The 24,554-nt window shown below is 36.5% G+C and overlaps 1 protein-coding gene across 1 annotated transcript in view; it reads right to left on the minus strand.

Moving 5' to 3' along the window:
• Nucleotides 1–1,672: 1,672 nt before the first annotated feature.
• LOC307179804 (disintegrin and metalloproteinase domain-containing protein 18-like) overlaps nt 1,673–24,554 on the minus strand; it is a gene marked incomplete at its 3' end in the record, with an annotated part of 77,641 nt that continues 54,759 nt past the window's right edge. Inside the window, exons 16-20 of the mRNA XM_079909456.1 lie at nt 20,424–20,607; nt 15,524–15,604; nt 12,318–12,432; nt 6,908–7,064; nt 1,673–1,715 (exon numbers count right to left, since the gene is read on the minus strand). Coding sequence (XP_079765582.1) covers nt 1,673–1,715; nt 6,908–7,064; nt 12,318–12,432; nt 15,524–15,604; nt 20,424–20,607 — 580 coding nt within the window. The remainder of the gene's footprint in view (nt 1,716–6,907; nt 7,065–12,317; nt 12,433–15,523; nt 15,605–20,423; nt 20,608–24,554) is intronic.

The following is a 24,554-nucleotide window of genomic DNA, read 5'->3' on the forward strand; positions in this document are numbered from 1 at the left end:
CCTTTGTAAATTAGGGAAAATAGAATCTTCCAGGATGAGAAGTTGCAGGATTTAAGATCGCAATCTCTATGAGATACATACGTATTTCCCTTTGAAATGTTGATTCAGCAATAGCTAATTCAGCGTTTGGGGCTTTATAGAACATAGTTATCACAAGAATTGAATGTATTAGTATGATCTCACTAATATAATAAATATTAAAACTATTTTTTTTAGAGATAAAAGGTCCAGTAGACTTTTTGTGAAATAGAAACTTGGTCAATTATTTTTTTTTCCTGAGTCTGTAATTTAAAAATATGTGTGTATGTATGTTTATGTACCTTACAATGTTTATGTATTGATTGTGACATAATGAAAAAAATAAAATATTAAAACATTTGCTCTTATTCAGACAAAATGGCTATTTAACAAAATAAATATAAACACAAAAATAACTTTATAAATGATATGTATGAACTGATTTGGACCATGTAGTCCAGAAAGAATAAAATACCCGTAAAACACAAAGAATGATTTCTTAATGACAGGAGTTTCTGAGACCTTTGTCCCAGTCTTCTGTGGCACTGTAATTTGTATAAGTGATATTTCAGAACCTACAGTGAGCAAAACAGGTGTGATCGTTCCCCAGCGCACGGCAGCATCCTTATCCTTCTCTTACTTGTCCTCTCCTATCACATCACTCGTGGATCTTCCGAGCCCCAGCGGGCATGCGCGCGCACACATGCACGCGCACACACACACACACACACGCACACGCGCGCGCGCGCACACACACACACACACACACACAATCATACTGCGCAGGGTTCCAGGAAGAGGTTCCTCTAGAAGCGGGAGTGTTACTACCCCACCACCGTCCAGAGACCCTCGGGGCTGGCTGACCTCAGCCCTGGGTAGGTGAAGAAGGGCTGCTCCCAGGACCCCATCCAGGCTCCCTCCTCCCCCCACCTCCCTGGAAGACAGGCGCCCCCTCTTGCAGTGCAGGGTCGCGGAGTGAGGGACAACTAACTCAGTCCTGCTCAGAGCCCTCCGACCAGCGGGCCCGCCAAGACCCTGAAACTGGTTGGGCTCGGACCTGACGCCGGACTCTCCCCAGCCTGGCCTGGGCTTCTGCAGCAAGGAGGGCGACGACCCCCGTGCCAAGGGACCCTGCGACGACGGGCCACCCTCCTATCCAGCAGGGTCCTCACTTACGATGGCCCGTGGAGGTCAGCAGGCCCAGCCCTGAGAGGAGCAGCAAGAGAGACAGCATTGCGTGGCCAGCTGGCCTCGCCACCGGGGTTGACTGGAAACGGTGCAGCGAGCGCGTGGAGCCCTGCGCTCTAGGCCACGGCGGGGAGGCGCAGGGAGGGAGGGCAGAGCGGGCGGAGGGGCGGGGCAGGGAGGGGCTGGGGGGCTGGCCTGGGGGCGGGGGGTGGGGCGGGTGGAGATGGTGGGGCTGGTGGGGGGAGGGTGAGTGGGGTGAGGGGTGGAAGTGTGGCTACGGCTCCGTGGACCCAGACTCCACCTGTGGCCAGGTGTATGCCCAGAAGCATAGGGGAGACTTCCTCCTGCCCAAGTGTGCTTTATTTTCAAAAATTTGACATTTTAAACGTATTCAGTGGTATCATAGGGTTATAAAACACCTTCTCTTCTGCATGTAACCCACTTGATGATGAAGTTCTTGGCAACATTAATAGTCCACGTCATAACTCTCTGGTACAATGGCTGAATGACTAGTGAAAGAAAAAGAAAATAGAAATTCACAATATCTTTAGTAGCAGGCGGTTTCCTACTTTAACTGTATCTACTGCCAGATTTCTGTTTTAAGTCTCAGATCAAAACACTCACGCAAAGGAACACAGACAGTAAAAAATAAAAAATCAACTATAATAGATTAACTGAAATATTCATTATAGGTAAGTTTGTTTCTTAGAAAACTAAGCAGTCCAAATAAAAAGCTAAACATTAAATGTGTGTATTCATATATGAATATGTATTTATATATGAATATGTATTTATATGTATAAAGGTGTGCATTTTTTAGGTTTTTTTTTACAGCAGGTTTTTATTAGTTATCTGTTTTATACATAGTAGTGTATATATGTCAATCCCAATCTCCCAATTCATCCCTCCCTCCCCTGCCTTCCCCCCTTGGTGTCCATACGTTTGTTCTCTACATCTGTGTCTATTTCTGCCCTGCAAACGGTTCTTCTGTACCATTTTTCTGAATTCCACATATATGCGTTAATATACAATATTTGTTTTTCTTTCTGACTTGCTTCACTCTATGACAGTCTCTAGGTCCATCCACTTCTCTACCAATGAACCAACTTCGTTCCTTTTTGTGGCTAAGTACTATTCCATTGTATATATGTACCACCTCTTGTTTATCCATTCTTCTGTTGATGGGCATTTAGGTTGCTTCCATGACTTGGCTATTGTAAGTAGTGCTGTAATGAACACTGGCGTACATGTGTCTTTTTGAATTGTGGTTTTCTCTGGATATATGCCCAGTAGTGGGATTACTGGGTCATATGGTATTTTTAGTTTTTTAAGGAACCTCCATACTGTTTTCCATAGTGGCCATATCAATTTACAGCCGGGGGAATGTAACACTTGGGGGTGTGGGCCCGCCAAGGACGATGGGGCCCTCCCGAGCCACCTTCCCCCTGCTGTCCCACCAACGGTGCAACAGGGTTCCCTTTTCTCCACACCTTCTCCAGCATTTGTTGTTTGTAGATTTTCTGATGATGCCCATCCTAACTGGTGTGAGGTGATACCTCATTGTAGTTTTGATTTGCATTTCTCTAATAATTAGTAATGTTGAGCAGCTTTTCATGTGCCTCTTGGCCATCTGTATGTCTTCTTTGGAGAAATGACTATTTAGGTCTTCTGCCCATTTTTTAATTGGGTTTTTTTTTTTTTAACATTGAGCTGCATGAGATGTTTATATATTTTGGAGATTAACCCTTTGTCTGTTGATTTGTTTGCAAATATTTTCTCCCATTCTGAGGTTGTCTTTTCATGTTGTTTATAGTTTCCTTTGCTGTGCAAAAGCTTTTAAGTTACATTAGGTCCCATTTGTTTATTTTTGTTTTTATTTGCATTACACTAGGAGGTGGGTCAAAAAGGATCTTGCTGTGATTTATGTCAAAGAGTGTTCTTCCTATGTTTTCCTCTAAGAGTTTTACAGTGTCCGGTCTTACATTTAGGTCTTTAATGCATTTTGAGTTTATTTTTGTGTATGGTGTTAGGGAGTGTTCTAATTTCATTCTTTTACATATAGCTGTCCAGTTTCCCCAGCACACTTATTGAAGAGACTGTCTTTTCTCTGTTGTATATCCTTGCCTCTTTTGTTATAGATTAATTTTTATTATGGTAAAACACACATAACATAAAATTTACCATCCTATTTTTTAGTGTACAGTTTATTGCTATTAAGTATATTCAATGTTGTACAAACATCACCAGCTACCATCTCCAAAACTCTTCATTTTGAAAAACTGAAACTCTATACCCATTGAACAATAACTCCTCATTCCTTCCTATCCCAAACCCTGGCAACCACCATTTTATTTTCTCTCTCTAGGAATTTGACTACTCCGGGTACCTCATGTTAGTGAACTCATACAGTATTTGTCTTTTGTGACTAGGTTATTTCATGTAACATAATGTCCTCAAGGTTCATTCATCTGCCTTGTAGCATGTGTCAGAATTTCCTGCCTTTTGAAGGCTAGATCATAAATATTCCATTGCATGTTTAAACCACATTTTGCTTTATCCATTCATCTGTTGATGGACACTTGTGTCGCTTCCATCTTTAGCTATTGTGAACAAAGGTGCAATGAACATTGGTGTACAAGTAGCTCTTGGAGAAACTGCTTTTGGCTATATACCCAGAATATTACAAATAAAAAGGCAACCAAAAAATGGGAGAATTTGCAAATCATATACCTGATAAGAGATGAATATACAGAATATGTAGAGAACTCCTAAAATTCAACAACAACAAAACCCCAAACAATCTGATTCAAAAATGGCCAAAGGACTTGAATAGACATTTCTCCAAAGAAGATATATGAATGGAATATAAGCACATGAAAAGATGCTCATTAATCATTACGACAATGCAAATAAAAACCATGATAAGCTACAACCTCATACCCATTAAGATGTCAGAAAGCATATATATATATATGCATAGTTATATATATGATATATATAGTTACATACATAAAACTTCTCTATAAATGAATATTTAGGTTATATATATATGTATGTATATCTAAGTATATATATTTGAAATATATTCCTTCTGGAAGCCCAAGTAATTTGTGTTGTATTCCTGGCTTCAACCCAAATGTGTATTCACCCTAACTATGATATTTCCTCTTGGTCTTGCAGAAAGTGATTAAATGGAAGTTCTTAGGTGTGTGGTCTGTGGTCCACTCTAAGAAAAGTTAGTCTTCTACTAAGTCTCCCATGTCTAGCCCTCTGCCTGCACAATTTTTAGTGTGAGTTAAAAGCAACAACAGCAAAAAGTCTTTTTCAAACCTTGCCAAATATTAATACATTTTAATGCAGTTTAACTTCATTATGAAGGCAGAGAAAACCAATCTTCATGAAGCATTATTTTCTTTCCATTCTGCTTTCTAAGAGACAAACTTCAACGTAAAAGAGGATTTTAAAGGAATTTATACCTTTATTTATTTACTTAACCTGTGGCATGTGAAAAAGATAACTCACATCTTTCCTTTAGGCAAACTTATTTGCAAATATGAATTAAAGAGAAAATCACATTCTAATGTTTGAAACTTGGAAAAAGAACATTACAGAAAAAAAATCATTATCCTATAAATAAGCAGACTTGCACTGTAAAATTGACCATGAAAATAAAAAACATCTTATTTCCTTCATTCAAAATTAGACCTACATATATATTGGTCAGTTGGTTTTCAACAAAGGTGCAAAGGCATTTTGATGAAGATACGATAGTTCTTTCAACAAATGGTGCTGGACCATTTGGCATACATATGCAAAAATACAAACCTTATCACATACTTCACACCTTACTCTAAATTTACTTCAAATTTTACACAAAAATTATCTTAAAATGGATCATAGATCTAAATGTGAAATGCAAAGCTATAAATCTTCAAGAAGAAAGCACAGGAGAAAATCTGAGTGACCTTGGGTTTGGTGGTGAGCTTTTAAATATAACAACAAAAGCATAATCTAAGAAGGAAAATAATGATAAAATTAAAAACTTTTCCTCAGCAAAAGACACTGTAGTTAGAATGAAAATATGACACATAGCTGAAGAAAACATTTGCAATTTTTATATCTGATAAAGGCCTTATCTGCAGGATATATAAAGACAGGTGTGTGTATGTATGTGTTGTACACATATATTGAATTTATATATCCATCTATTGTGAGGATCTAGACGCAATGGAATACAAGAAGCAAGGAGCACACCTAGCATCTAGAGTTGTTTCTAATATTGTTCTCCAATAAAAGAAACCAAGAATCCTTGTAGAAATGCCTGCTTCTAGGCCTGTGGCCAGGAATATACAAGATGATTCTGGAACGTCTTATAGAACCCAAAAGTGAAGAGCTGCTCAAAAAACAAAAACATATGGGGTACGTTTAGTTGCTTCCTTTTATAGATTTTAGTATAAAAAGGGAGAAAAATAATCTTACAGGTGTTTTCATGTTTTCCGGAAATACCTGACAAACACTACTTCCTCCAGGTAATCAAGGTTGATATTAAGTTATCAGTTGGTAGTATTTGCCTTTGATATCGATGTGATGAGAATGACGTTCCACCTCTGTGATCTTCCTACCTAAACCCCATAGCCCCAGCCTAATGCATGATGGAAATAAACATATGGCTACAAGATGATTTTTTCCATCTGATGAAAATTATGTTTTCAGTGACTCCAGTATATACACTTATAGAATAAACAAAGATGGAGGGCCGAATGGTGCGCATCCCAGGCCTGCTGGGAGAGTTTATAAACGAACAGTCATTAACGCTGGGTGCAGCAGAAATTTTTGGATGTGAAGATGTATTGAGCATGTACTTTACTCACGTTCCCTCTACGATATTACCTGTCAGGACTTTCTTTGAATTCTCTTTTTCTCTTTTCCTCTGTAAAGGCTCGTGATAGGCCAATTAAGTCACTTCCTCTTTCAGGGAATATGATCCATCACTTCCCTGAACGATATGCATGTAATGTGTGTGCAATTGAGCGTGTCTTCATAAAATGGACTAGTAATGATAGCTTTCAAAGAAAATGTAACTTTGAAGCTGAAATCCTCATTCGTGATGTTACATTTTGGGATTAATATGAGGGTTTCTTACCTTCAATGAGTTAAATGTTAGGTCATCAGAAGAGAAGATGCACAAATGTAAGAAAATAGTCTGCACAGATGTGTAAGAAACAGTATCTGATTTCAAAGGAATTCTGTAGAGATTTTTTAACAGTATTTGAGACTACTAAAGAGATAGAAATATTATGAGGTTCAAGGGTTTATTAGTGACATGTTTAACACAAATTCTAAATTGGAAAAAAAAGGTTTCCCCAAAGGAAACAAAGACTCATACTTAATTTAGATCCAACTAGAAAGGAACTTAAAATGATACACCAAATATATTCTTCTCTGACATATTAAGTCCCTAGTACAGTGTGGAATATTCATCAGGAGAACAGTTCTGGAGCAGTCAAAATTTTGACTTGCCTTAATATACTAACAATGAACTACTGGGAAAACAAAATGGTTAAAATGCCATTTACCTTAGATTTAAAATAGCACATATTTAATAATAAATGTAACAAATGTTATGCAATTATGAATTTATGACACTGGTTAATGACCAGCACAATTTAAAATAATAAATTATTTGTAAAATCATATTTACCCCTCATATTCTGCACTCTCTTTGTTGCATGATTTTCTTATTTCATTTCGCTTCATGATCATAATGGTGAAAATTATGAAAAAGGGCAGAACAATGTAGAAACTCAAAATAAGCCAGTTCTGATGTGCATTGTAGCCTTTTTTAGTAAAAATTGTAACTAGAAATGAAACATAGAACATTTGAATAAATTTATATTTATTTCACTTTAATCATATGTGTACATATAAAATCATATACCTAATCGAAAGTTTAATACCTTGCAAACTCTTATAGGAGAAAACAAAAGGACATTTAAGCTCATAGCCAAAACTTCAATGGTACATTTTTCATAGATTTACTAGTCATCTTTTATGCATATTTGTTTAATTATTACGATACTGTATACATATTTTGAGGTCTGCTTATTACGTGCTGCTTATTTATGGCATCATATTTTAAAAGGTGATATATTAATAGGGCTTAAGTTAAAAATTCAGCAAAATACTGGGAAAAACCGCCATCCCTCTCCCTCGCCAAGTCACATAGCTTCTCTCCTTGGAGGAAACCATTTTGAAATGACTCATGTTTCTCCATCTAGTATTTATATTTTATACGTATGAATAAAATCCATATCTATACCTATCCTGGTATCTGTATCTACCTATACATAAAGTGTGTGTTGTGTGTATTTTTCCCCTCTCGTTGACGTTCAACGACATATTTATGCCCTTTCGTTATTTCTTACACCTAAAAACTTGAAGTATTATGCAATTCAGAAAAGTACACAGTAAATAAATATGTTAACAAAGAATTAGAAAAATCATCCAGATCTCAAAACATACCCTGTTAGACTCCCCAAAGCATCCTCCGGACATTTTCTAATCATCATTCCTCTCCAAAGGTTACATGTGTATCGATCTCTTCCATTATTATTTATTTAGTAAATTTTTTACTGAACTATAACATAATAACAGAAATGCATGCATGCCGTAATTTTACAGCTCAAAGATTTGACAACAAAATAGTGTGACTTTTGTCTTAGATGTCATTTAAATTTTGCTGTTTTAACAGCTTTACTGAGTTATTTTAGACACATAATACATGCACCTATTTGAGATGTACAATTTTACAGGTTTTATTATATGTATATATCTATAAAACCACCACATCAATCAAAAGACAGTTGACCCTTAAACAATGCAGGGGTCAGGGGAATCCACTCTGAGCAGTCTAAATCCATGTTTAACTTTAGCGTTGGTCCTGCGTATTCTAGGTCCCTTCTTAGCCCAGGTTCCACCATATTCGCAGTTGCCCTTCCGTGGATTCAATCAACCTCAGATGCTGTAGTACTGTAGTATTTATTGAAAAAAATCTGTGTATGAGTGGATCCGTGCAGTTCAAATCCACGTACTCCCAGGCTCAACTGTCGTGAATATATCCATCATCCACAAAAGTTTCTACTTGCCTATATATGGCGCTGCCGTGATGCCACTCCCCCAAACAAGCAACCACTGATTTGATCTGCATTCTCTCCCTATCAATTAGTTTGTGTGTTCTACAATTTAATACAGAGTCAGACAGTCTGTATTCATTTTAGTCTTGCTTCTTTCACACAGCGTAAATGTTGACATCCATCCATGTTGGTACTTTTAACAATAGCTTGTTCCTTTTTACTGTTCAATATATACTATTGTTTGGATATACCACACGTCCTTGATCCATCACCTGTTGATTTGTATTTGGGTTGTTTCCAACTTTTATCTATTACATCTAAAGCTGTTATGAACATTTGTATACAAAGTTTGGTATGGGAGAAGGCATTCTATTCTCTTGGGTAAATAAAATAGTAAAGTGACTAGATTACATGGTAGGTAAAAGTTTACCATTTTAAGAAGCTGCAACTGTACAATTTTACATTTCAACAGTAGTGTATGAGACACTACCCTCACATATTGGTAAAACTTCATGTGGTTAGTCCTTTAAATTTAAACGAAATTTAAAGGAATGTTATGGTGTCTAATTGTGACTTTAATTTGCATTTCCTTGATGAACAATGATGTTGGGCATCTTTACTTGTGCTTATTTGCCAATCCATATATCTTCTTTGGTAAAGTGTCTGTTTAAGTGTTTTGCCCATTTTTAGAAGGCTGTTGGTTTTTCATTATTAAGTTTCAAAGATTATATATTCTGAATATAAAATTTGTACATATTCTGAATATAAATACTTTATTAGGTATACGCCTAACAGTGACTTTTGAAGAGCAAAAGCTTTTAATTTTGGTGATGTCCAAGTTTTCACCTTTTCTCCTTGGATTGTGCTTTTGGTGTCATATGTAAAAAAAATCCTTATTTAATCCAAAGTCACTAAGGTTTTCTCATATATTTTCTTCTTGAAGTTTTATACATTTAGGCTTCACCTTTTTTTTTTTTTCTGCGGTACGCGGGCCTCTCACTGTTGTGGCCTCTCCCATTGCGCAGCACAGGCTCCGAAGGCGCAGGCTAAGCGGCCATGGCTCACGGGCCCAGCCACTCCGCGGCATGTGGGATCTTCCCGGACCGGGGCACGAACATCATTGTCTCTCCATTTATATAAATTTTCTATAATTTACATCAGCAATGGTTTGAAATTTTCAGTGTACAAATCATGTAATTTTTCACTAAATTTATTTCTAAGTATTTTACTTTTTATGCTGTGGTGAATAAAATTGGTTTCTTAATGTCATTGTTGGATTGTCTCCTCTTAGTTTATAGGAATACAATTGCTTTTTGCACATTGATCTCATATTCTTCAACCTTACTAAATTTTTTGTGGATTCCTTAGGATTTTCTGCATATAGGATCATATTATCTATACATAAAGACTGATTTTCTTTTCAATCTGTATGCTTTTTGAGCTTTTTTTTTTTTTTTTGGTCTTTTTATACTGACTAGACTCTGATATAATACTGAGCGGAAATAACCTGCAACCCCAGGTGAATGCATAGGCAGCCAGCCTGCCCCCTCTCCTGCCAGCCACAGCTGTTTGTAGGCACAGTCAGGTCCTGCCTTCTGTCACTGGCCAAGACCACCATGGCTGCCTGTTTGTTGGTAGCCCCTCCATCCGTGCACTGGCATGCTCCCAGCCTGATTCCTGTCACTGGCTTCTACTGCAGTGTGCATGCCAGTGAGGAGAGCGTCCAGCCACAGGAGAGCACACTGACATCCATGGACCCTGCAGCTGTTATCAGATCCAGATCAGGCTCAGCCTCTGTCATTGGCCGGTACCCATGCCCACCTGTAACTAGCCCCGCCCCCCAGCTATGCACCTGCACACCCCCAGCCAGACCCCCATCACTGACCTCCACAGCAGTGTACTCTTTCCAGGGGCTAAGAGTACAGCCACAGGAGAGGAGCATACTGTAGCTGTTGGTTGGATCCAGATCAGGCTCTGCCTTCTGACACTGGTTGGCATCACTGTGCCTACCTGTAGTTAGCCCATCGGTGTGCACCCCGAGCCTGACCACCCCCATCACTGGTCTCCCTGCAGCATGCATACCCCAAGGTAGAGCTTGAAGCAGTAGGAAAGCACACTGACACTCAGGAACACTGCAGTGGCCAGTGAGCCTATAGTTGGTTCCAGCCCATCGCTTCAAGCACGTCTGCACCTGACCTCTGCCACCACATGGGCACCTGCAGTTGGGCCCCACGGCCAAGTGTGTGCATGCCACTATCTCCAGCCACCACTGCTGCCTGGCCTTGTCCTTAGCTACTGATCCTGGAGGTCCTGCTTCGAGCCCAACAGTCCTTGCAGCCACTATGGACCCACGAGTTGCTCACAAGGACCACACAGTTGATAATATGGACCTCAGTGGCCTGAGCCGAAGAGACATTATATCCCTTTGGGCCTGGTATCACCAGGTGCTCCTGCATTTGGCGCCCTGAACCAGTTGTCCCAGGGTCACAGCACGATCAAGTATGCCTCCATCCACAGGTGAAAGGCTTCCCTTAGGAAATCGTTTACAAAGTCTGGAAGGGGTGACTGTATCTCCAAATGCATGGACACCTACGCAAGGCTGCAGGAATCATGAAAAATCAGGGAAAGAGGTCTCCACCAAAGGAATGGAGATCTAGGTATTGCTCAACAAAGAATTCAATGTAATCATTCTAGAGATGCTCAGAGAACTACAAGAGAGCCCAGATAAGCACTTTAACATTGCTCATTTTTAAACTGGGTTGTCAATTTTCATACTGTTGAGTTTCAAGAGTGCTTGGTATATTTTGAATACCAGTCCTATATCAGATATATGTTTTGCAAAGATGTTCTCCCAGTTTCTGGCTTGTTTTTTTCATTCTCTGACTGTCTGTACAGAACAGAACTTTTACGTTTTAATCAAGTGCAAGTTACCAATTTTTTCTTTTATGGATCATGCTCATGCTGCTGTATCTGAAATGTCATTCTCTAAGGGCACTTAGATTTTCTTCTGTTATCTTCTAGGAGATGCATACTTTTGTATTTTGTATTAGGACTGTGATCCTAATATTTGAAAGTTATGAGGTCTGTGCCTAGAATAATTCTTCTGCTTATGGATGTCCAGGTGTCCCAGCAAAATTATACAAACACAAAAATAATTTTATAAATGGATATGTATGAATTGATTTGGGCCATGTAGTCCAGTAAGAATAAAATACCCATAAAATACAACTTGCATTATCTTTTATTTGTTTTTTTGGTTTAATTGCCGTGACTACGACTTCCAATACTATGTTGAATAAAAGTGGTGGGCGTGGACATCCTTGTCTTGTTCCTGTTCTTAGAGGAAAAGCTTTCAGCTTTTAACCATTGAGTATGATGGTAGCTTTGGGTTTTCCATATATGGGTTCTACTATGTTGAGGTATAGCCCCTCTATACCCACTTTGTTGAGAGTTTTTATCATAAATGGATGTTGAATCAATGAACAGCCACTTGCTGTTCGTGGAAAAAAGAGAAAGTATAAACCTGTACTTCATCACTCAAAATGTGATTTACTGTTATTTCCTAATAAATGTGTATACTTATATTTTGTCATATGTTTTTGTCTAAATTTCATTCAGAATAAACACTTTATCCTACAATTGTTTTTTAATAACCTACAAAGTTTTTAATAGCACGGGATGCAAACAACTTACATAGTGTTCATTCGTCCATATTTGAATTTGTTTTGCATTCATGCCATGACATTTATTGAAACTTAAGAGTACCATATTCTATCTTAGTAACTGAGATGATCAAAACTGGGTTTCTCTGAGGAAACCACGTTACAAATACTATTTAACACTGATTTAATGAAAGCCACTATTCAAGGTAACTCTATTAATTACTCAGGAGATCATGAAAGATTTGACTCGGCAGTATATTTCTTTAATTATTTCATAAAGCATTCTATTTTTTTTTAAAGTTTAATTTCTACTCACCAGATTTATGATCATTTCCATCATCAATACTTCCTCCCGGTGAACCAATTTGTAATTCACAATCTGGAGGCCTATACCCAGGAAAGCAATGACAATTGCCTAAATTATTACATATCTGAAACAGAAAAACATATAATCACTATAAATCATGGTAGTCTTTATATGTCATATAGAAATACATTCAAAAGAACAAAATCACTGTTTTATTGAGTTTATTAAGACTACATAATGTGAGAAATAGGTTAGAAAAAGTAGTGAAAAATTTGGCAGTATACTAACAGTTAATGCCAGAATCACTACCCTGCCCGATAGTATGTTCCTGGCCTTTAATTTTCTTCTTCTTTTTTTTTTTTGCGGTACGCGGGCCTCTCACTGTTGTGGCCTCTCCCGTTGTGGAGCACAGGCTCCGGACGCGCGCAGGCCCAGCGGCCATGGCCCACGGGCACAGCCGCTCCGCGGCATGTGGGATCCTCCCGGACCGGGGCACGAACCCGTGTCCCCTGCATCGGCAGGTGGACTCCCAACCACTGCCACCAGGGAAGCCCCTGGCCTTTAATTTATACACAAAAATATCGTGATCGAATTGCCATCAATTGACTTGGCCACTGTAATTTATTATCTTAGCCCTTTCTTTCAAAACTTAATACTGTTGATCAACCATTTGTATTCCATTTTTATGTGAAAAATTTTCCAATATAAGAAAAGAAAAACATAGATGCCAAAAATAATTAAAAACGATAGAAAAAAAACTTTATGATAAGTTTGAATTGCTAGCAGTTTATATTCAGTGCAGTTTCCATGTTATTTATGCTTTTACATTTCAATAGCTTAGTGTTAATTTTCATTCTTGAGTAAAATTTTGTAAAATTCAAACAATTAAAATGCACAAAATTAAATGTGTCTTCACCCACTAATTAAGTCCCTCTCCACTGCTAAGCATATTCTGTGTTATGTATATTCACAGATAAACATGTACATCCACACACACAAACACACATTAACACTCATTCCCAGGTTTTTGCCAAACAAATATCACTAATGTTATGTTATGAACGTATTCCCATACCTGAAGGTATAAATATAGCACTGGCACATTTAAAAAATAGATGTAATATTCAAAGATATGGATATTTCCTATAATTCTGCTACAGATATTGTGTCCTGCTCATGTACACTGACAGCGCTAAATTGTTGTGTTTAACAATCTCTTTTCCCTACATATCAAAAGGGATTTCAATAAAATGAGTTTGAATTATAATCTTGAATTCCATAAAGTGTTCTTCTATTGTACATATCAATACCTCTGTTTTTTGATATTTAGTGCACAGGTGATAAATATTTTAATATAAAGTTTTGAAATTAGGACTACAGTATCATTTATTAATTACCTCAAACCTAATCCAAAATTTTTCCCCTGTACTGAATTAATTTACAATTATCTAAGCAACATAAAGCAACAGAAGTTACCATCATTGCATTTTGACTAACTTAATGAAAGAAAAAGATGGCCAGCTAGAGCAGAAGCAATAACCAAATAAATAATATTATTAAATTTTATATTATTAAATTTTATTAAATGAAGAATGACATGCTATTTCAGACTGGATGTGTAATTTGACTTCCTAGTAGAAAAAATGAAATGAAAAACACATACCTTAGACACTTGTCAGCAATACTTCTAAGCTCAGAAAACAAAGAAAAGTAATCTCACAACATTCGGCACAAGGTAAAAGGAATTAAACTAGCATCACGTTTCTCTCTGGCAGGACTGAAAGCAATAGGACAGTCCAACAGAGCTTACAAAGTTTTGGTAGAATGGAATTAAAATTTAATAGCCCTGTGACAACAGAGGGATTTTTAATGTGGAAAGGCAACATTTTTCCATTGTTGATACATGGGACCTCCTCTAAATGAATACCTCCCACATACATTTTTCTTTACTTTTTGAAAAAAGTGGTATTCCAGTACCCTACTCCTCCCATTAAAGTAGACGGACAATGTCATGTTAGAAAGAACATTTATCTAGAATATCAAATCTAAATAGATTATAATTTCCCTGTAACATAAATTTTAGAAAAAATTAACATAATGCATAGAATATCTCAGGAACATCAAAGTCAAAGTAGCTACATTTTGGATGTGGTTTTTTTTTTTTCCTAAAACTTTGTATTGTAAAATAAGATGTACAAAAACCTGGTCTTACTGTCGTGCTCATTTCATAATGTATAAAAATATCAAATCACTGTGCTGTACACCTGAAACTAATATACACCTGAAACTAATATAATATTGCATGTTAATTATTACTAAATAAAATGTATCAATAATCTATAACTTTGGTTTGAGATTTTATAAAAAATATTAAGGCTGAAGGCTTAAAAACAGATAATTGAACAAAGGAAACCAAAAGATCAGACCAATAATTATAAGTATAGAAAATAAAAGACAAAACATGAAAATGTAGCTATCCTTTTTGTTTACAGCTCATAGAAAGTTAAAGACAATGCAGCAGCACTTTATATCTTCTAAAACCAATCAATTAAAAATTATAAAATTGAATACTGATAAATTTGGTTAATTTGGGATCATTCATATAATGTTGACTAAATCATACACTAATTTTCTTTAGGAAAATAGTAACACAAAGAGACCCAAATTATACATTTTAAGAAGTAAAAATTAAATATAAAAGTAACTACAAATCTGTATTACCAGATTAAAACAGATAAGCAATTGAGAAGAAATAAAATATTTTTTGCAGGAGGATATATTTTCTATCAGAAACCTCTTCATAAGAACATCAGAAATTCTCTAATATGTTTTTTAAGTATACCTTCTGTAAAATATTATATAGCCATAAGTTTTAATTATGCAGAGTATGAGGGAGAACAAATATGTTCACAATGTAAGTAAAATATGCATTTATTTGCATGAGAAAATAATAAGTGTTTTTTATTTGAACATGTTACCAATTCATAAGTTGTGAGTGCTTACAATAAATTCAGTACACACATAGTACAATTCACTTAATAGTTTGGATTGGTTAGAAATCAGCTGATTTTCTTTATATTAGTTAGCTATTCTTAGGCCGGGTCTGTTTAAAAGCGACCTAGGTTTTCAATTCTCCCAAACAGTACAGATTTTGACTTTGAAATACCCACAAAAATAACATGAAATTTAGAACTATGAAAACAAAAGTAACTTACCCCATTTCCTCTGCATTTTGTAGTGGCATTACAATTATACCCCATTAAAGGAACTTCTTTGCAGGTTTTATTTATACAATACTAAAACAGAACAAACAATACTTCATAATTATTCACAAATTTGATGTGAAGAAAGAATTAACTATTTGCTATATACGTACAAAAAATGCTCTTGTTGAGACTTTTTATTATGTATTACTTTGATATTGGTACAAAGATTCTGGCATTCCAATACAAAAATAAACAATAATAACTTTAAGAAACCCCCCCTGAGAGTGCTTGCCTTAACATAGTTTATGTAATAATGTCATATAATTTTGGTTTTGATACTTACAATTGGGAATTGAATTGAGAATCACCATCAGGGGAGTTAATGTTCTGTTATGAATAATTGGTTAGATTAATATTAATGATTTGTCCCCTCAAAAACTGAAACTGGAACATAATTTATTAATTTAGTTTGGGTTTTAAATATAAATTAATATTTTGGATTATAAATTATCATGAATCCCTGTTATAATATTGATCTGAATAATCCAGCAAGAGAAATATTTTAACTTAATTTGGATCCACTGCAAAACCCTTCTTACGTCAAAGTGGGTAATCCAGTGGTAAATTACTCACTTTTTCCCTCATTTACCTTTTTCTGTTTTTTAAACTAGGCTCCTAGCTTATGTTCTTTTGACTTCTTTAAAAATATCAGCATAGGGCTTCCCTGGTGGCGCAGCGGTTGAGAGTCCGCCTGCCGATGCAGGGGACACGGGTTCGTGCCCCGGTCCGGGAAGATCCCACATGCCGCGGAGCAGCTGGGCCCGTGAGCCATGGCCGCTAAGCCTGCGCGTCCGGAGCCTGTGCTCCGCAACGGGAGAGGCCACAACAGTGAGAGGCCCGCGTACCGCAAAAAAATATATATATATATATCAGCATAACATATGATGAAATTATTGAAAAGAAGAATATATCAAATAAGAACGAAAATTAGCATTTTGCAATTATTTTCTGAAAATTTACACAGAGCCAATGAGTAAAATGACATTGCGTATGCCAGTCTACTTTTGCCCTTTCTCTTCAATATAATACTGGAAGTTCTAGCCAGAGCAATGAGGCAAGAAAAAAATGAAAGGCATACACATTGTAAAGGAAGAAGTAAAATTATCTCTTTGCAGATGATGTGATCTTATATGTCAACTCTAAAAGCTCCACATACACAAAATGCCTGTTAGAACTAATCAAGGATTCATTAAAGCTGCAGGATAAAGTATTAACATACAAAAAGCAAATACATTTCTTTAACAATGGACATTCTAAAAGGGAAATTAAGAAAACAATTCAGTATAGAATAGCATCCACTATTATTAGACAACTAAACTTAACCAAGGAGCATACACTGAAAACTAAAAAGAAATACTGAAAAAATTTTTAAAAAGAACAACAGAAAAATAGAAAGCTATCCTGTGTTCATGGACTGGAAGATGTAATATTGTTAAGATATCAATACTATCCAAAGCATCTATAAATTCAATGCAGTCTATCAAAATTCCAAAGACATATTTTTTTCATAAATAAAAAGCCCATCCTAAAATGCACATAGAATCCCAAGAGACTCTATAAGGGTCCCCAACCCCCAGCCTGTGGACCGGTACTGGTCCCTGGCCTGTTAGGAAACGGGCTGCACAGCAGGAGGTGAGCAGCAGGCGAGCTAATGAAGCTTCATCTGCTGCTCCCCATCGTTTGAACTACAGCCTGAACCATCGCTCACATTACCGCCTGAACCATCCCCCCCATCGCTTGCATTACCTCCTGAACCATCCCCCTACCGCACCCCCCCATCTGTGGAAAAATTGTTTTCCATGAAACCAGTCCCTGGTGCCAAAAAGGTTGGGGACCACTGCTCTATATAACCAAAACAGTGTTATAAAACAACAACGTTGGAGGACTCATACTTCCTGATTTCAAAACTTACTACAAAGCTACACCAATGATAACCATGTGTTTCCGGCATAAATTCAGACAAATTGACTAATGGAATAGATTATTTATGGTCAAGTGAATGTACTTAATGCCACTGAATTGTAAACTTGAAAATGGTTAAAACTGTAAATTTTGTATAATGTATATTTTATCATATTTAAAGAGTTAAAAAAAAAAAACTTGCACAGAGGCGTTTGGCACTCTTAAATCTCCTAGATAGTCATGATCAAAGTCTCTGGCAATTTTGAAACATTTTCCAAAATTCTCCACCTAATTTTTTTTTTTTTTTTTTTTTTTTGCGGTACATGGGCCTCTCACCGTTGTGGCCTCTCCCGTTGCGGAGCACAGGCCCCGGACGCGCAGGCTCAGCGGCCATGGCTCACGGGCCCAGCCGCTCCGTGGCATGCGGGATCTTCCCGGACCGGGGCACGAACCCGTGTCCCCTGCATTGGCAGGCGGACTGTCAACCACTGCGCCACCAGGGAAGCCCCTCCACCTAAATTTAATCATTTGTGCTTCCTCATTCCTATCAAGCTACACCAGCTAACACAGAATAAGTGAAAATGTACTATCTTTACAAACGCTAGTTTTTCTTATGAATCTAGACTTCTCAAATACCATTAATGTATTTCCACATATTGTTTTTTAGATGATCTGGATGAAATAGAACTATATTCCCAAAAAAGAAAAATCACATGGTTATATCAATTAACACAGAAAAAGTATTTGACAAAACTCAGCACCTATTTATAATGAAAAAAATCTGAGTGAACAAGGAGTAGAAGGGAACTTTCTCAACTTTCTTAAATGTCATATTTAAACCTACAGCTAATAAAATAGCTGATGGTAAATGACTGGAAGTTTTCCCCTAAGATCAGGAAGAAAGCAAGGGTGTCCACTCTCAAGACTCTTATTTAACATAGTACATGAAGCTCTAGCCAGTGCAATAAGCAAGGAAAAACATATATATGTGTGTAGACCATAAAAGAAAAAAAAACTGTCTTTATTTGAAAATGAAGTGATTGTCTACATACAAAATTCTAAGGACTCTACCCCCAAAAAAGTTCTAGAACTAATAAAATAATGCAGCAAGGTTTGGGGTACAAGTTCAACACATAAAGATTACATTTCTATAAACATGTGAAAGGTGAAATTAAAAACACAATATCGCTTATACTTACTCCAAAGTGAATAAAGTGCTGAGATACAAGTCTAACAAAAGATGCACAACACCTGTATCTTGAAAATTATAAAATGCTGATGAAAGAAATCAATGAGCACTTAAATAATTGAAGAGGCTTAGCATATTCAAGGATTGGAAGATTAAATGTAGTAAAGATATTCGTCCTTCCCAAATTAAACTATAGCTTTAACACAATTCTTACTAAATTTCTGAAAAGTTTTTTGTTGTCTCATATAAGTTTATTTTACAATCTATATGGAAAAGTGCAGGGCTAAACTAGAATAGCTAAAACTATATTTTAAAAGAAAAATAAAATGAGAAGAATCACTCTGCTTGTTATTAAAGCTTACTGAATTGCTAAAGTAATCAAGAGAATATGATACTGGTGGATGGACAGACATGCAGATTAATTTAACAATCTAGGCAACCCAAAAATAGACCCACAAAAATATATCCAATTTATTTTTGACCAAAGTACAAAAAAAATGAACCTCAACCTAAACCTCACACGTTATAAAATAAACTTAAAATTAAACAAAGACTTAAATGTAAAGCACAATATTATACATTTTTAGAAAAAAACCTGGGAGAGTATCTTCATGACCTATGTTTAGATGAAGGGTTTTTAGACTTGACACAAAAAGCATGCTCTATGAAAGGAAAAACTGATAAATTGACATGATGAAAATCAAAAGCTTTTGCTCTGTTAAAGTCTGTGAAGAGGGTACAAAAAAAGCTATAGGAGAAAATATTTGCTTTTCCATATGAGTTTCTCCATCACGTACCTTGCTTCAGCAAAGCAAGCAATCTGAGAAGGCAGGAGAAAGACAGAGAGAGAGAATGCAAAACAGAAGCCACTGTCTTTTTAAAATTAATCTTGTAAGTGACATTCCATAACCCTGCCATATTATCTTTCTCAGAAGCCAGTCACTGTATCCAGAGCACACACAAGGGAAGAGGATTACACTGAGGTGTGAATACCAGGAAGTGGGAGCACTGGAGCATTTTAGAAGCTGTCGACCACAAGAAGCAAGTTTCCAAGGGAATAAAATTGCTGAACTCAGATATAAGAACTAGCTAATTGAGTAACCATTTTAACGTTTTGTTTTATTTTTAATCCAGCCAGTAAGTACTAAATGCCATTTACATGAAACACACTGATTTACAACTGCTGCCTTATGTTTTCTGAAACGTGGGCACTCATACTTCCAGACTGACTCACTATGCCTCTGAACCATTTGTGTTCTCCCTTTATTTTTTGACTACATGAATGTATGAGCATCAGCTTGTACATCACTGTAACTGTGGTCTCCCAGTACAGACTTCTTGTTTGGTTCTCCCAAATTCCTCAACACTTATATTTTGACCATACACGTAAGCAGAAGAAATATGAAAGCTCGATTATGTTCCTTTGTGAAGCAGGAAAAATTAAAACCTCAAAATTAGAATTTTATGATTTAAAACCATCAGAATTCAAAGACCTAAAGAAAATCACCTGTCAGTTAGTGGAATCTTGTGCTTAAAAACACATCTTCTCACATTAGGACTGATGACAGATTAACCCAAAAATCAACGTGATTGGATAACTGAGGCTTAGTTTAATTATCTTTTCAATATCACTTGGGAAATAAGTGGCAGCACCAGGTTCAAATCCACTTTGTATGATTGTGATAGTCATCATGGAATATAGTGTCTGATAATTACATAATTTAGCACAGATAAAGATAAGTGAACATGTTTTGTTACCATTTGTGGACCACACACAGTGCCATCAGCCACATAGGCATAATCTCTTCCACCTAATCTCACTGATGACCCAATAGTTATGCATACATGTCCTTGAGTAGATGAATAAACTGCAGATCGAACATCACTTTTGTAAGTAGTATTATGTGGCCAAACACAAGCCAATTTTCCACAAAGAACATTCCTGGAAAGGGAAAGCAAAAAATGTCTTATCGTGTTGTCTTTTAATGAAACAAAGTTTTAAATAAGTATTGTATTACATAAACTGTAATATGTTGTTTAATTGATAGTAAAAAACCAGAAAAATGCCACAATGACATTATTTTATGGTGCACAGCTATATGTGAAACAATTAATTAGCACTGTAGCAGAATTGAAAACTACACACTGAACTCAAATGTTCAGACCTGCCTTCATTTCCTATTTTAGAACTCAGTTGGGAAAATTCATCACCTGCTCCCACTTTGCTAAAGCTTGACTAGTCTCCCTATTTCTTACCCAACATTTGTTGACAGTGGCTGACTTCATCTATTTACACTTTGTGTATCTTTTGAGCCCCTTCTGATTATGCTCATGGTACCTGCCATGATCTTTAGTCAGTAAATCTATTTAGTACACAGACACTCCGTTTCAATCCCAGGATTCTTCCAACCTGCTGATATTTCCAGTCATTCTGCACTCCTCTCTTGAGAATTCAGAAACTTTTAGATCCCATTTTTTGGCATAAGCATACCAAAGTTTATTCCATAGACAGTTTATTTAGCCATTTATAATCTATCATTGGGTAGAACGCTGGCTTGTCTAAGAGACTTCCAATAGTCCTAGTTTATGCCCTGGAAAATCATCGATGTCACTTCTTGCTCTTGGAATCACTCAAATCTATCAATTCTTATCCTCAGTGGAAACAACGATTCTTAGTTATTGATATGTGTCTGTGGAGCATGCCATTATTATCTCTCCAAAAGCCTTCCCTTTAGAAATTTCATCCACTTGTCCTAAAAGACCATGGGGGGCTTTTTTCTTTTCTTTTCTTTTCTTTTTGCCTTGTGGCTTGCAGGATTTTAGCTCCCAGAGCAGGGATTGAATCCACACCCTCTGCAGTGAAAGCACAGAGTCCTAACCACTGGACCGACAGGGAATTCTCCATGGGGTGGCTCTTTAAAATCACAGGGATTAGCTTAATAGCATCAAGAAGTGAAGATTGAAATGAGAGTGGGATTCAATACCCAAATCTCTTTCCAAGTTTTTCTCCCCTCCAGCTTAATTTTTCTAGGTTTTCCGATTGAAATAATTCTTTTGATGGTTGCTCTATTCTTTTTCTATGGAATATACCTTAAACCAGTTTTGCATGGTAGGCCTTTTTCTAGTCTGGCTATTGAAATACAAACTCTTCCTCCAAAGTCTGTTCTCTCAAAATTTGCATTTATGGTTGAATTCTTGGAATTGGCACAATCTGCTTAAAGCAGATGAATTGAGCTACTGAATTCCAGTCTCATCTAGTGATTTTATTTTGGGAAAATTCATGTACTATTATCATCTCAGATGAAGTCCAGATGAGTCATGCCTGCTAACTTTCACAGTTCCCGCCACCTCTCCTTTTCCTTCTTCCATGGTAGTCTTAGACCAAGGATGACACACATGCCTCTGGCCATCAGAGAGAGATTAAGTGTGGCTGACTTACCACCATCTCCTGTCTCCGTTGGTATCCACTGTGGTGTAACTCAGTCTGCCTGATCACTGGTGCTCTCAGTTGGTATCTAACAAAGTGTGGCTGATTATACTTTGCCTTTTAGAGATAATCAGGGTCTCTTCATGAGATCTCACTTCATTCATTCATTCATTCATTCATTTTGTGATTCCAGAGCTCCTCTTTTAATCCATTAGTCCTCCTGTGTTGGGGCATGTGGGAAATTCCGCATTCTCTGCACGTCATACTTAACCCATAGTAAACTCATGTGGAGGCAGGTGGTGGAGGACACTTAGTCCCATTGAACTCGACACCTTCTTCGGCCATTTATAATCTTCATAAAGGAACCAAGTTGTTTTTCAACCATGCTGAGTGTGGTGCTTACCTAAGGATTTTACAGTTTTTCTGACTATGTCCTGGAGGTTAAAGAAAGTCCTACTTCTCCCTGGATCGCTTGATTTTAACTGAGTCTTTTTATATTCTCTTCCCACTCTCTTAGTTCTTGAATTTGGCTCTGTTACTATTCTTTAAACCACTTCCAGGTATAATCACCAGCAAAAAACGGTACCTATGTGTAAAACTTGATGAGTTTGGGGATAAGGACACGCCCATGAAATTACTAGCATCATCAAGGACATAAACATATCCATCACTTCCCAAAGTTTCCTCCTGCCCTTTGTATTATAATTATTATTATTTTGTGTGTGCTAAGAACAATTAACAAAAGATCTACCCTCTTGGAAAAGTTTAAGTATACAATGACATGTTTTTAAAGCTATGGGAACTAAGCTATACAGCGATCTCCAGAACTTATTTATCTGCTACTGTCATTTTCTAGCTTTATTGGGGTATAACTGAAAATAAAATTATGTTATTTAAAGTGTACAAAGTGATGATTTGATACATGTATACATTGTGAAATGATTCACCCCACTGAGTGAATTAGCACATTCTTCATTTCACATATTTATCCCATTTTTGTGTGTGAATATGTTTAAGTTCTGCTCTCTTAGCAAATTTCATTTATACAGTAATTATATAATAATTGTATTGTATAATTATATAACAATTATATAGTGTTATCAACTATAGTCACCTTGTTATACATTAGATCCTCAGGACTTATTCATCTTATAACTGAAAGTTTGTACCCTTTTACCAACTTCTCCCTAGTTTCCACTGGCAACAGATTTTCTACTCTGTGTTTCTACCAGTTCATTATTTTTTATTTTGAATACACATATAGTTGATACTATTCAGTATTTGAGTTTCTCTGTGTGTCTCATCTCACTTAACATACTGCCCCACAGATTCATCCATGTTGTCACAAATGTCAGGATTTCCATCTTTTTTAAAGCTGAATATCCCATTGCCTGTATTCCACATTTTTGATCCATCCATCCCTTGATAGACACTCATTGTTTCCATACTTTGGCTATTGCTGGATCATAAAGTAGTTGTATTTTTAATTTCCATATGTTTTCCATAGTGGCTGTACCAACTTACATTCCCACAAACAGTGTACAAGTGTTCCCTTTTCTTCACATCCTTGCCAGTATTTGTTATCTCTTGTCTTTTGATGATAGCTGTCTCAACAGGTGTGAGGTGATATCTCATTGTGGTTTTGACTTGCATGGTCCTCATCATTAGTGACGTAAAGCACATTTTCGTGTACTTCTTGGCCATTTGTATTTTTTTTTTGTGGGGGGGAATGTCTATTTGGGTCCTCTGCCCATTTTTAATAAAGATTATCATTATCATTTTAAAAATATTTTTTGTTATTGATATGTAAGAGTTCCTTGTATGTTTTGGATATTAACCCCTTATTAGATATGTGATTTGCAAATATTGTCTCCCATTCCCTTTCATTTTGTGGATGGTTTCCAGTGCTAAGCAGAAGCTTTTTAGTTTGATGTAGTCCTAGCTGTCTAATTTTTCTTTTGTTGCTTTTGCTTTTGGTGCCTATCCAAAAAATCATTGCCAAGACCAATGTCAAGGAGCTTATCTCCTATATTTTCTTCTAGGAGTTTTACAGGTCTTACATTCAAGTGTTTTTTATCTTCCACTTTGAGATGATTGTTGTATATGTTGTAAGACAGAGGTCCAGTTCAACTTTTTTTTTTTTCCTGTGGCAATACAGTTTTCCCTACACCATTTATTGGAAAGTCTATTCTTTCCCCATTTTATAATCTTCACCCCTTTGTTGAAAATTAATTCACTCTGTATGTATGTGTTTGTTTCTAGGCTATTCTGTTTCATTGATATATCTCAGTTTTATGCCAGTATAATGCTCTTTTGATTATTACAGTTGTATTATATTAAATAGAAGTGACAAGAGAAGGCATTATTGTCTTTTAGCTGTTACTGTTAAGTACACTATTAACTGTGGGTTTGCCATATATAACTTTCATTATGTCAAGGTACAGTCTTTCTACTCTAATATG

Source organism: Stenella coeruleoalba (assembly GCF_951394435.1).
Source record: "Stenella coeruleoalba genome assembly, chromosome: 21".
Taxonomy (NCBI): domain Eukaryota; kingdom Metazoa; phylum Chordata; class Mammalia; order Artiodactyla; family Delphinidae; genus Stenella; species Stenella coeruleoalba.